General features: G+C 42.7%; 1 protein-coding gene across 4 annotated transcripts in view; it reads left to right on the top strand.

The window, feature by feature from the left end:
- Positions 1 to 9,918, top strand: part of SPTBN1 (spectrin beta, non-erythrocytic 1) — a 180,097-nt gene extending 170,179 nt beyond the window's left edge. For 3 of the 4 annotated variants that reach the window (XM_039887149.1, XM_039887150.1, XM_039887151.1), the window contains 5 exons: positions 166 to 229; positions 4,597 to 4,835; positions 6,068 to 6,241; positions 7,747 to 7,789; positions 8,592 to 9,918. In XM_039887149.1, the coding sequence (XP_039743083.1) occupies positions 166 to 229; positions 4,597 to 4,835; positions 6,068 to 6,241; positions 7,747 to 7,789; positions 8,592 to 8,810 (739 nt within the window). In that variant the 3' untranslated portion in view covers positions 8,811 to 9,918. Of the gene's footprint in view, positions 1 to 165; positions 2,520 to 4,596; positions 4,836 to 6,067; positions 6,242 to 7,746; positions 7,790 to 8,591 lie in introns of those variants that run through there. The other variant, XM_039887152.1, reaches the window with a different exon arrangement.
- Positions 9,919 to 13,184: the final 3,266 nt, after the last annotated feature.

The raw sequence follows: 13,184 nt of genomic DNA, 5'->3' as shown, positions 1-13,184 counted from the left end.
TGTTTTTCTGAGAGAAAGCTTGTGATAAGATTGACTGATGTCGGTCTCCCCATGTACTCTTACTGTTTTTCTTTCTCCTCTTCTCCTTTTCTTTCTTCTTCCCCATCCCTTCCCTCCTCTGTCCTCTTCCACCCCCTCCCCCCCCGCCCCGCCTTTATCTAACAGGGATACTTCGAAAGGAGAGCAAGTTTCCCAGAATGGTTTGCCGGCTGAGCAGGGATCTCCACGGGTTAGTTACCGCTCTCAAACCTACCAAAACTACAAAAACTTTAATAGCAGACGGACAGCCAGTGACCAGCCTTGGTCCGGACTGTGAAGTTCACTACCATTTGTCAAGAACCACTCTTTCCAAATCCTGTTGGTTTGACCTTTTGTCTTCCACTTCACCTACAGTGTTACAGTTTTACTTAATTCATAGCCTTCCTTGGTTTCATATTTGTTTGCGTTTAATTCATGTTTATTTGAGTCTTTTAACTGATGGATGCTCAGTTGCCTTTAAAGCAACATACTTATTTTTTGTTTATGTGAGCTTTTTACTTTATTGAGATTTTACAGCGAAAGCCTTACATGAGTAATTGAAATTTAATGAGATTACAGCAAAATGAAGAAGAAAACTAGAATCTGACAGGTATGACATGTCCAGTTATACTAACAGAGTGCAGTACTGCACCATATGTAGCCCCCTTTACAGAGATTATTAACCTACAATAGTTTACTCGTAACTGGGAAGACTGGTGTATGAGGAATGAGACTTTAAGTACTAAGATTAAAACCGGAAGTCACCTGTGTGACATGCCATGAAGGATGCATTCATTTTTTGAAAATGACAAGGAACAAAAAGAAGCTGGATCTACTTAGCAAGCTATTTCCATTTTTAGATGCAGAATCTCAAGTATTTTGAGACCCTTGGATCGTTCATTTCTTTTTACAAACCAGTTCCTCTCTCATTTTTTTCTGCCAAGTCCTGAATTGAGAATTCTAGGCTCGCTTGCAGCCAGCCTCAGGAGTAAAGTGCCCGCTGACTGCTGCTGTCACCTCTGCCTTGGTCACTGTTGGCACCACTGTAGTGCAGCACATGACAGCAGTTCTCAGCATGTTTCAGAAGCCTGCCTTCTGGACTTCCAGGCCTGTCCATTCAGTGGATGACTTCAGGGTATCAAACTGATTTTCAAACACAGAGTAAAAGCCATCTGCTTCACCCTGATTACTTGAACGATGCACGTGGTGGGCCACCCCTAGGAGCAGTCACACACCTCCTGGCTTCAGAAATAATTTCAGGGTGTCCCTAGATAGAAACTTCATTGTATGTCTCGTATGGATCTTCCGATTCATTTTTCATTTTCTTAACGAAAATGAAATTCTTTCGTGGAGTTCTCTAATAAGGAGTCCTTTAGGATGGCATCTGTCAGACCACCAGCAGGGATTGAAAATGTTTTAACAGGAATTCTGTTCCTTAGGACTGAAAGCTAACGAAAGAGGTGATTTCCTGGTACTGATAAAGACAAAAAAACCAATCCATATTACATCAAAGTCTCGTGAGACATTCACTTGCTCATTTGCCATATTTAGATATTAGTGGAATCAGAAACCTGTTTTGATATGTGTTCTCCATGAGTTAAGTCTAATTTGTCTTTTCATTTCATGATGCATGTCTTTTTTTTCTTTTGTCAGGATAACATCATATAGCATCTTGTTTGTTTTTCCTTATTTCTATGTACATATCTATCTACTTGTGATTGTAGATGGGTATATAGATAGATGCCAAGCTTCTTAAATTCTGGGGGTAGTGTGCACCATTATTGGGTCTCTGCCTTAAAACACATCAAATTCCATTTTAGAAAAAAACCACTGCTTCGTCTCTGGTTTTTAGGGAGCCCTGCCGTCTGTTTCTGGCTCCAAATTACATGTGTCGTCGATCTATATGTATATGTGATGTTTCCATAAATATATGTTTAAATTTTGTATTATCAAGATTAATACCCAATTTTGTGCTTTTTGTATTCAGAAGACAAAAAAAACACAAAAAAACAAAAAACCCCACATGAGCACATAGGAAAGGAGTGATGTTTTTGGCATTTGTTCTCATGCCTATTTTTATCTAGATTTTTAAATTGTAGCTTGCCAGAATGAATTTATTTTTAATTACAATTGGATTGTATTTAGAAGAAAAGCCTTTTTATTCTTTTTAAGCTATGGTGCAGAGACTCAAGTTAATGAACCTGAAAATAATGTTGCTTCATGCACTTAGAAAACCAATCAGGTGTTTCTCGTGCTACTACTTGTCACGTTGCATTCGTGTTCACCTCGCGATATAAATATCTCGGGTGTACTCAGCCACTAAAGCACTCCGGACTAATCGCTAAAGAGAAGCAACATGGGGTCGGGGAAGGGGGTGTATCCACGTGTACCCATTGTTTGGTCATAGCACTATGATTTGCTTTTGATGTTTGTCTCTAGTGGTGTGTTGTCTGTTGGCATGCTTAAGCACATGTCCATTAAAATTCATTTTGTTCCTTTTATTTTTCTTGTTTTCTTGGTTAGTGATTCATTTGCATAAACATTAATTATCTCTGCATACTGGTTTGGGGTTTTCTCTTTCCTTCTAACTCCAAAGAAAAAAATTTTTGCTGCAGCAATTCCCCCAGAAGAGGCTTGCCTGGCCTTCACCTACCTACCTTGAAGTCTGACCAAGTATGATAAATTTTAGCCTTTTAAAAATAAGCAGTCCTCTATCCAGGTCATTGCTGTCACTAGCAGTTTTCGAGTCACATCTGCAGCACTAATTTTTTTTAACCTGATTTCTATACACACTAACTCCATGTCTCCCTGGACTCATGCCTGGCACAGGCCTTCCAGACCAAACTCACACTTCCTCCCCACCAGAAGCTTCCTGAAATCTCACACCAGAACAGATTTGTCAACTTTAAAATCCACTCCCTTTCTTTTGACTCAGGGTTGTATTTTATTTTTTTTGTTATTTCCCCTCTCCTTTAAAAGTGAAAGAGAAACATTTAACTAGCCTACTGCTCATAAGCACATGTCCACAGGCTGTCACTTATAAGGCCAGCGTAATCACCATGCGTTCCCCTGCGCCCCCGCCATGCCTTTCTTCTCTAAGAATCCATTTTCCACATTGCTCTACAGAGAAAGCATTCCAGTCAAAACACCCTTAAGTTGCATACCCTCTGGTCTCATCCTAAACCCTGATGCTAACGGTGATAGTTTGTATATAGATGGAATATATAAACTTGGGACTCCTGCCCAGACACTTAGATAAGACCTAAATGAGAGATCCAGTTCCTGAGAGTTGACATATCTGAGTGTTCAAGTAGTGGTGGCCAGTCTACCATTATCCTGTTGGGGTTGTCGCTGCTAATTTGGTGTCATTTTGGTTCTGGGCAGCAGTGGTGGGGGACATATCTAACGAGCGTTGCCATTGACACCTCCATGTTTGTCCGTGTGTGAGGGGAGCAGGTTGTCTATAACCCACTGCAGTGTCAGCCGCACCCAGCTTTAGTAACGCGTTGATCCCACGCCCTGGGCGTGCCAGCCGGGGGCTGCTACAGTTAATGGTACACAGTCGATGGTACACAGGCTGAAAGCGATAATGACTCGAGACCCTACTGCATTTCCCAAGCCGCAAAGCCATGAGGGTTACAATATAAATGAGCTTGGGAAGGAACAGCTCCCGAAGACGTCTCCAGCCTGAAGGGTCAGAGCCGCTGGAAGCCTGGCTGTCTCTGGGCTTCCTCGTCTCAGTGCAGCAAGGCTCCGTGATCAACCAACACGTGATGGGGAAGGCCCTGGTTCTGTCTTTGTTTGGGGGTAAATAGCTGTGTGGTGTTGAGTGACTGTGATTGGCTTTTCCAGCTCCTTTAACACAAACTACAACCCACTCACGATACAACTTCGGCAGATGTGGTTAAATTGATGTTTGTTGACTTGCCTCATTTCCTTCCAGCTCTTAAGTTCCAAAGTCTAACTGGGATGGTAGATGTGAAATGCATGATTGTCGTCCTAATTTCTGCATGTGTTTATGACGATGTGTTGAGGGGAGCGGGGAGGGGAGAGCCAGAGAGCATTTTCAGAAACCAAAGGTCTTTCCTTGTCTTTGGGGGAATGCTGTGTAGTTCTGATAGAGTTGTCTATCGATCTGTTTGTGAATGCCCTTTCGCTTAAACTTCTAGCCCTTCTGGTGGCGTCCTTGGTTGTAAGGTGGCTGCTGTATAACGTCCACTCTCTCATATTTAATATGTGTGATTGTTATCGTTGTCCTTTTGTTTTAAAGTAACCATAAGAGGAAATGATCTGAGTTATATTAGAGAAAATGGATTGATCAGAGGAGCAGAGTGCAGTAAAACTCATACTGGCATTTCGCTTTTCTCATTTTCCCATAAATGGGCGGGCATTAATCCCTTCCCACCTTCTAATGTCCTTGGTGTCCAGCTGGCTTTCTGGGATGTGCAATGGTTTTACTGTACTGCCTCGATCTGTGCCAGGCATTTATACACAGCCACGTGTGCGAGTCAGTTAGAGCGTATGTGGTCACCCCCTTGAATCATGGGGTTCGCTGACTAGCCTCTCTGCTGTCCCTAGATGGCAGAAACAGTGGACACAAGTGAAATGGTCAACGGCGCTGCAGAACAGAGGACAAGTTCAAAGGAGTCCAGTCCCATCCCTTCCCCCACCTCTGATCGCAAAGCCAAGACTGCCCTCCCTGCCCAGAGTGCCGCCACCTTGCCAGCCAGAACCCAGGAGACGCCCTCGGCCCAGATGGAAGGCTTCCTGAATCGGAAGCACGAGTGGGAGGCCCACAATAAGAAAGCCTCAAGCAGGTAACAGTGCAGAGGCGGAGGCAGTAAGACGGGGAGTCAGCCCATTAAAGGTCAAGGCAGGCTGGTCTCAAGGTGGGAGGGGAGTGCGCGTTCACGTGGTCGATTTGTTCATAGTTTCCTAGGCATTACGTTCTTGGGACTGACACTGGAAATTGGGAGTGGATGTTTCTTATTCACTGAGAGAGGAAGTTACGTGTGGATGGAAAAAGCAAAATTAGAGGCCTGAGTAGTTCACCCAGAGAAGGAATGCTACTGGGCTAAGGCTGGGTCTTCTCTAAAGAGAAGTGATTTCATGGTAGTTTTCCTCGTCGTGGGATTTTTTAAAGACATTTACTCTTTCTCCTGCCTCGCCTCCATGTCAGTCTTTGTATTCATCATCTCCCAGTAGCTCTAATTTCGTTATCTCTGTTGTACAGATGAGGAAACTGATGTCCTGAGAGGTTAAGAAAGCTCACTGTCCTTAGACACCTAGTAAATGGCATAGCTCGGGTAAAACTCGTGTCTGACTCCACAGCCTGTGTGCTTAACCAGTAAACCAGACTGCCTGGGACCACCATGTACAGTTGTGCTGGTTGTACATTAGTCAAGGAAATCCCGTCTAAGCTGCCATCTGCACTGAGGACAGCGTAGATTCATTTAATGCACTCGGATGGCTGTAAAGTATCTCGTTCTAATATACACTGTGTTACGACAGTTTGCCATGTCATGAGGAAAGCTCACCTTTTTCTAATGCATCCAGAGGTATTATAAATATTAATGGCCCTGGATCTGCTTCTCTGTCAGGTTGCCAGCCACAGAAAGAATGAAGCTGAAGTGGGGAGCTGCTTAAGGATGGGCATGTTTCAAATGAGCCTGGCTTGTACCCCATTACCACAAGAGGGTATCACAGCAAAGAATCCAAACACCAAAAAATCCTTTCCTGTCAGAGCCAAGAGTACCTTTATTGAACAGAAGAGGGCACCGTGTCATTGTTGTCGTCGTTTCACCCCGCCCCCTTTCCTGGATGCAGAGAGAAAAGTCACCCTCAGAAACCTGCCACCATGGCAGTGTGTGCTCTGTCCCAGGAGTCCACAGAGGCATTTCCTTCCGTTTGTTTAGTTCTAACAGATTTAAGCGTGGGCTTTTAGTAAGAAGCCACAACACTTGTGAGGATCATTTTCATATTAATCAAATTCCTAATTCTTCAAGGGAGTGTGGTGTAGAACCTTGACATACCTTTCTATACTGCGCAGGTCCTGGCACAATGTTTATTGTGTCATAAATAACCAAGAAATGGGTTTCTACAAAGATGCAAAGACAGCCGCTTCCGGGATTCCCTACCACAGCGAGGTCCCTGTGAGTTTGAAAGAAGCCATCTGTGAAGTGGCACTTGATTACAAAAAGAAGAAACACGTGTTCAAGCTAAGGTGAGAGTCGCTGTGTTTCGTGGGTGCTGGAGAATGGGCGTGTTTATTCTCACTCTGGGGGTTGGTTTTGTTAGATACTGTGATCAGTTGGTTCTTCTCTGCCATTTAAAAAGTCACCAAGAAAATGACAGACCAGTTTGGTACACATCTCCTTTAAGATCTTTGGAGACTGGTCAATCACCAGCTTCCCTGCGATTAATGGCATAGCCAAATACTGAAGAACAGATGGTTTCATTTTTATAAGCTGGAACTTACTGTTCTCTAAGAGAAAATGAGCTATTCACATTTTACAGTTTAAGTTTAGGGAAAAAAAATAGTTTCCCCATTTTTTCAGCTTCTCTGGACTCGGGAGATGCTGTTCTGTGCTCTTAGTTTTCTGGTGATGGGTCAAGCGCGTTATCCTGGAGCTGGATGGAGACAAACAGGAAGTGAGGGTGTGGGGCCTGGGACTCTGTGCTTCTCTCACTTGCCCAGCGGGTGCTCTAGCTGCCTCCAGAACCATCTATCTCTAAATGTCTCTACCCTGTTGAACACGTACACCTCCCCCAGAGTGGATCCAAGCTCAGAAGTTCTGCTTATACTTGGAAATGGTCAGAAAAACCATTTTTTCTTTTAAAAATGTAAGAAGGATCTGTGTTAGTGGTTAGGATGTGTCCTTAGTTTAATACTACTTTGATCTGTTGCTTTGGGATCTGAGAAGCTTTGGTCCTCGGTTGCGAGTGTGCCTCGCGTCAGTTGGACTAGGCCAAGGACTGCAAATGAGAGTGTCAAATGGTGTGATTTACTGAGCTCTATTGACGAGCACTGGAGGGCTCTCATAGATGTCTGGAACACTGTTCTCTGTAAGACAGGGCACAGACAGCCTGGCTGCCTCCTCCTCTTGTACTCCCTCGATGCAGCTTTAGAGGGTTGGGGTATTGGCAGAGGGTACTTACCCTTCTCCCCAGGGGCAGTGCCCCCTTCCTCTTGACAGCAGTGGAATGAATGAGTGAGTCTTCCAAGCTAGTGGCTTCTCGGTGTCACAATGATGGCCTTACAAGGACAGTTTAATTCTAAGACGTACATTAGAAGAGACATCTACGAGACCATTTCTGTATGTCTCTTCAGATACTTTGTTTTTCATAAATTTGGAGGATGCAAGCTCAGAAGCAGAATTTCAGAAGGGCTCATAAATTTTAAAGAGTTTTCTCTTGAATTCAATACAGAGCAATGGTCAGGCATCCATGTGGTCTTTGCACAACAAAACCAGATGTTGCTTCATTTGGGACTTTTCATCCTTGCAGTGGATTGAAATATCAGGGTGCCTGTGTGTGTTTTGATGTCCAAGGGGCCACTGCTGGGCCTATGCAGGCCCCAGGAATGGTCGGTGATGTGTGCAGAGCTCTGATGGGCATTTCCGGCGTTATCTCCCTGGCCTGCTTATATTTCACATAGGATATGGGAGTTGTGGGAATGTTTTTTTCCTTAAGTTATTTTGTGACATACTTACTTTCTTCACATTACAGACTAAATGATGGAAATGAGTACCTCTTTCAAGCCAAAGACGACGTAAGTTTCTCAGATTCTTTCCTCTCAAATACTTAAGAGTTTGCAAGTGTTTGTGGCACGATAAGCTTTACTCGTAATGTCCTTCGTATAACTGATGATCAGTGATGGCTTTAGGCATCTGGTCTCCAGTCACTGACACTAGAAGGTGTTCGGTTCCCTTTTTGTGTGTAGAAGGCAGCGTCTGTCATCTTGCTGTCTCTTTGCCATGGCAGGAGAGCTAGCCCAGGGTCCCTTGAAGTCCATGGAAGAGAACTTGCACACCCCCTCCCAGTGGATGAGGCACAGTGAGGTGGTCCCAAGACTGGACGTGGGTCTCGATGGCCCATCAGGAGCCTCCCCACTGCACCTCACTGTCTTGAACCACCCATTTCATGGTTGCGCTCCACCTTGAGGGGAGAGAGGGTCAACTGATAAGAAAACAGCACATGTAATGCTTTAAATTTGAAAAAGCTTCTGTTTAATTTACACGGTGTTATATGTCAAATGTATTTCAATTTTTAAAAAAAAAAAAAAGGGAAGAAAGAAAAGGAAAAAAAGCAACTTCTGGGGTGGGACCTGACAGCCCATAGGTGGAGACCCGTCTTCAGGTTTGTAGGGCCAGATCCTAAAGCGATGACCTACAGGTACTGTAAACTGAATTCTTGTGAGAGTTGAAACATATTCACTCTACAATGAAGCAGAGGTTCATTTAGGAACTGCTCACCCCTGAGTTAGCCCTGTTCCCCAGCCTTCGACTGACAGGCTCAGATGGTTGTGCATTTGGAGCAAGAGCATTTTGTGCCCATCCCTCTTCTTTGTCCAGGAGGAAATGAACACTTGGATCCAGGCCATCTCCTCCGCCATCTCCTCTGACAAACACGAGGTGTCCGCCAGCACCCAGAGCACGCCAGCATCCAGTCGGGCACAGACCTTGCCCACCAGCGTTGTCACCATCACCAGCGAGTCCAGTCCCGGCAAGCGGGAGAAGGACAAAGAGAAAGACAAAGAGAAGCGGTTCAGCCTTTTTGGCAAAAAGAAGTGAACTCCTTTCCTTTACCTCCTGCCCTTCTCTTACCTTTTCAGTGAAATTCCAGCATGCAAGCTCAGAACCAACACATTACTCTCTGTGCCTAATGTTCCTCAATGTGGTTGATTTTTTTTTTTTTTTTAATTTATAGATCATTTCTTGGGGAGGGTAGGGAAAATACACCTAAACACTTTATCTCCAAGTTACAAAAGTTTGAGGTGCAGAGGGAAGACCAGATTTTTTTTAAATGAAATTATATAGATTAGATCTCAATATTTAAACTGTTCCTCAATTTTGTGAGGCTGTGTTGGAAATAACTCGCCTCTAGTGCTGTTGGTTTGCAAGGCAGCGGTGCTTGAACAATATTTCCTGTGCTCACCAGAGACAAAATGTACCAATTTCCTGACACCATTCTCTTCCATTTACTTCCAGTGGTTACCTTGAGTCTTGACTATTAGAAGCGCCCGGGATGGGGCTAAGTTTAATTCAACAGATCGTGTATTATGATCTCGCTGCAGCATAGTGCAGCTCCATGTTAACTCCACAGACCAAACCATTTGTACCTGGCAGCACTTACTAACACAACATGCGGCTTTTCTGCATCAACTGCGACGACGGTCAAGAATGTCGGTATACAAGAAGGAATAGAAAACTGATACTGTTTTAAATAATCTGTAATTTCAATTTTTTTTTTTTTTTTTGCTGAAATACATTATATTGTATGTTTGAGATAATTCTAGTACAAAGTATAATAAAACTAGATGTATAATAAACCCTTTAAATCATTGGTTAAGTGTACAAGTGGAACTGAAGCATTTACTGGACAAAGTAATGTTACTCTAATGGTTACTTGCTCGTGCGTTGCCACACTGTGTTATAATTTGCTTCATTACCTTGCTATTTGATACATAGTGTGCATTTCTCTCTCACTGTAACGAATTGTAATGACAAATTTTCATCTTACTGCACAATCAAAATGGCATTGATAGGAATGAACTCCAGAGGCTGGGCCTGAGCAGGAAGGTGGTCCCTCAGGCCCGGTGCTCAGTTGTATGACCTGTACCTCTCAACTTTTGCCCTATCTGTTAAATATATGCTATGTCATTAAATGCTTTTAAATCTAGCACAGTGGGTAGTTGTTGTTTTTCCTTTCCTACGTGCATTCCATGTAAGGAAATTGCCAAACAAGAAATAGCAAACAGGAAACATTAGATAGTCTATCTGGGTTTCTGTCTTGGGTTTTTGTGCACAAATGGTGTACCAGCTTTGAAAACTACAGTGAACAGAATAACATACATAGAATGTCTTACAGCTACACATCCAGGTTTTAGCCTTTATTCATGAAGAAGTTATCAGAGAGCTTGCCAAACCTGAGCTCTGAGGCAGGTTGGCAATTTTTTTTTTTTTTTGTAAAGGTCCAGAGATAGTAAATATTTTAGGTTTTGTGGGCCATACGTGTTGAGACTCTGCTGTTGTGTAACACAGAGGCAGCCGCTGACAATGTGTGACTGACTGGGTGTGGCTGTGTTCCAGTAAAACTTAGTGGACACAAATTTGAATTTCATATAATGTCTACATGCCACACAATATTGTATGCTTGATTTAAAAAAAAAGTCACAATGTAAAATCTATTTTATACAGATCATACAGAAACAGACAAATAGGCCAGATTTGACCCATGGGCCAGTTTGCTGATGCCCACATAGGGTCATGGGTTAGATTTGTGTGTTACACTTGTCCTATTTTATCTGTCTTATTGATTCCATATCATTTGCATATTTCCTTATATAAAGAAGCTGGATACTAATATTATGGATTTTCAGTAAATTATTACACAGAGGCCATGCCTAGCATGACATCAGTTCTGGGCTTCACAGCTGAATGGCATTGGAGCTTTCTGTGACTGCTCAGTGAACTTAAACCCCACCATCTCTTCCTCCCCTGCTTCTCACATGTGCCCAGTGCCATTTATCTCACCATGACACTCCCTTGCTTTGCTCAGGATTAGAATTAAGTTGTTCAATTCTCAACAGATGGACCTATGACCAAAATGTTAAGAAAGAGCATCTTGGAAAGAATCGTAATTGATTACAGCCTTGACTAAGCCAGGCAGTTGGCAAGTAGGCCACACTCAAGTAACCAGCAACTCAATCCCATAAAAAGTACAAATGCATGGAACATTTTGCACATAATTCCAGGGGTTCAGGGGTTCAGTGGTCCCTGACTTTGTAGCCGGGGTTTGGCGGTGCTTGCTCTCCTTGCTGTAACTTGCTGAGGATCCACTGAGGCCTGAGAGTCGAAGATGACGGACATTGGGGAGGAGAAACAGGGACAGCTCTGTGGCCTGTCAGGGCTGATGTCAGCAGGTATGATTAGAACACCCAGTCAAGACATCTTCACTGTCAGAAGTTACAAGCTATATAGCTGTGAACTTGGATCCTGTCAGGAAATAATGGATTTTTTAAAAATCCTACAGTATTTGAAGATTATACTCATTTTTATTGTTTTAATGTACTATTTAATTTTTAGCGATACAGGATGGGTGATAATACTGGCCTCCATACATCTGAAAAGTGAGACTCCTGTAAAATAAGACAGGGTATGAAATGGGCATGCTTGATTAATTAAAGGCCACCTTAGTCATATTTGAACAAGTTGGAATGCATCTTCAGTTGATGGCACCTTAGTGTCATGTCTTCTTGCGGGTAGAGTGTGATGCTTCTTACAACCCACGGCATATTCAGTTGGGTGATGGGCACATTTTTATCTTCTCACCAAGTTTTTGGCACTTTTAAGATTTGTCACGTATGAGGGTCCTGTGATATTTACTTCTGGATACATTGTTTTCATGTTAGTAGAAATACTTAAATACTTAGGAAAAACAAGATAAATGAGTGTTTGCCATTATTTGAACTGACCTTTCTAAGCATGACCCATAACCCAGAAAGCCATAAAAGAAAAAGATAAAACTCTATCAAAGCTCAAGACTTCTGTCATCATTAAAAGTCATGGTGAAATCTTTCAGTTTCATTTCCATCAATGAAATTATCCTTTTTGAGTCTTAAAAATGTTCCATCATTTGGTCAGAGCCCTTTTAAATTGGCTTCTGAGTCCTTGATAATCCTGGTAATCCTGATACCTTCCTCCCTATCTGGCATGACAAGAAGTCCCAGGCTCATCTAGTGCATTTCTTGCCCCTAGACCTGCCATCAGATTTCTCTAGAAACCCTGGCTTCCCTTAGTGGAAAGTGATATTCCAAAACAATAATTGGTGTGCTAGCAATCCTCATTACTACCTACCGGGCTGGTCTTTGTTTTCTAGGCATATCAGTAGGTAGAGCTAAGAAAAAATGGCTCTAGTTCATAACAGGATTGCAGGAGGTTTTTGTTTTGTTTTTTACATTTTCTGTATTATAATCTTCACTCAGAATCATGGCTCTCAATACAGGGTGCATGTATTAGAAGATCCTACAATAATTACTCATGTGCTTTATCCCATGTTACACACACGAACTCAGAATAGTAATATTAATAACTGCATCAGAACAGGTTTGGTTTTGTTTTTTTTTTGTCTTTTTGTGTGTGTGAATGATTGCTTCACATACAGTTATAAGAAATTAATTCAGCACCCTTTACCCAGTTTCCCCCAATGGTGATATTGATATGGTCAAGACACAGAACATTTCCATCACCACGAGTCATGAGGATCCCTCCTGTTGCCCTTTTACGGCCATACCTTGTCAACCCCGCCGCCTCTAGCTTCCAGCACCACCAGTCTGTTCTCCATTGCTATAGATTTGTCACTTAAAGAATGTTGAATAAATGGAATCACCCACAATGTGACCTTTTAGCACTGACTTTCTCACTTGGCATAATTCTCTGGAGATTACCAGGTTTGGGGGTGTATCAGTTGTTCCTTTTCTGAGTAGTAGTCCATGGCGTGGATGTACCATAGTTTGTTTTACCACTCACTGAAGGACATCTGGGTAGTTTCCAGTTTTTTACTATTTCAAGTAGAGTGCTGCAAGCATTTATGTGCAGGTGTTTGCGTGAACATAAATCTTCATTTCTCTGGAATAAAAAGTACCCAAGAGTGCTGAGAACTTTTAAAAACGTATTTGCATGTGTTCTCCATTCTCCTGTTCACCTCCACTTTTATGTCATTTTAGTGCAGTGTCTGAGCAAAGAGTTTCTACTTTGCTCTCACCCTCTTAACCTTGGTTTAGTCTCAGTTTATATTTAATGCTCACCACCAGTCCTCATGCGTGTGTTTCCTAGTCATTTTGGTTGAAGCTCATTACCTTGGCGGTAGTGATGTGTGTGTTTTAACATTAGTTTCTTCTTGGAATCCCTAAACTGCACCCTCACCCCCTGATTTTTGGCCAGTTC

Source organism: Pteropus medius, unplaced genomic scaffold (genome assembly GCF_902729225.1).
Source record: "Pteropus medius unplaced genomic scaffold, Ma_sr-lr_union100, whole genome shotgun sequence".
Lineage (NCBI taxonomy): Eukaryota > Metazoa > Chordata > Mammalia > Chiroptera > Pteropodidae > Pteropus > Pteropus medius.
This window is presented reverse-complemented; position numbering and strand designations above follow the sequence as displayed.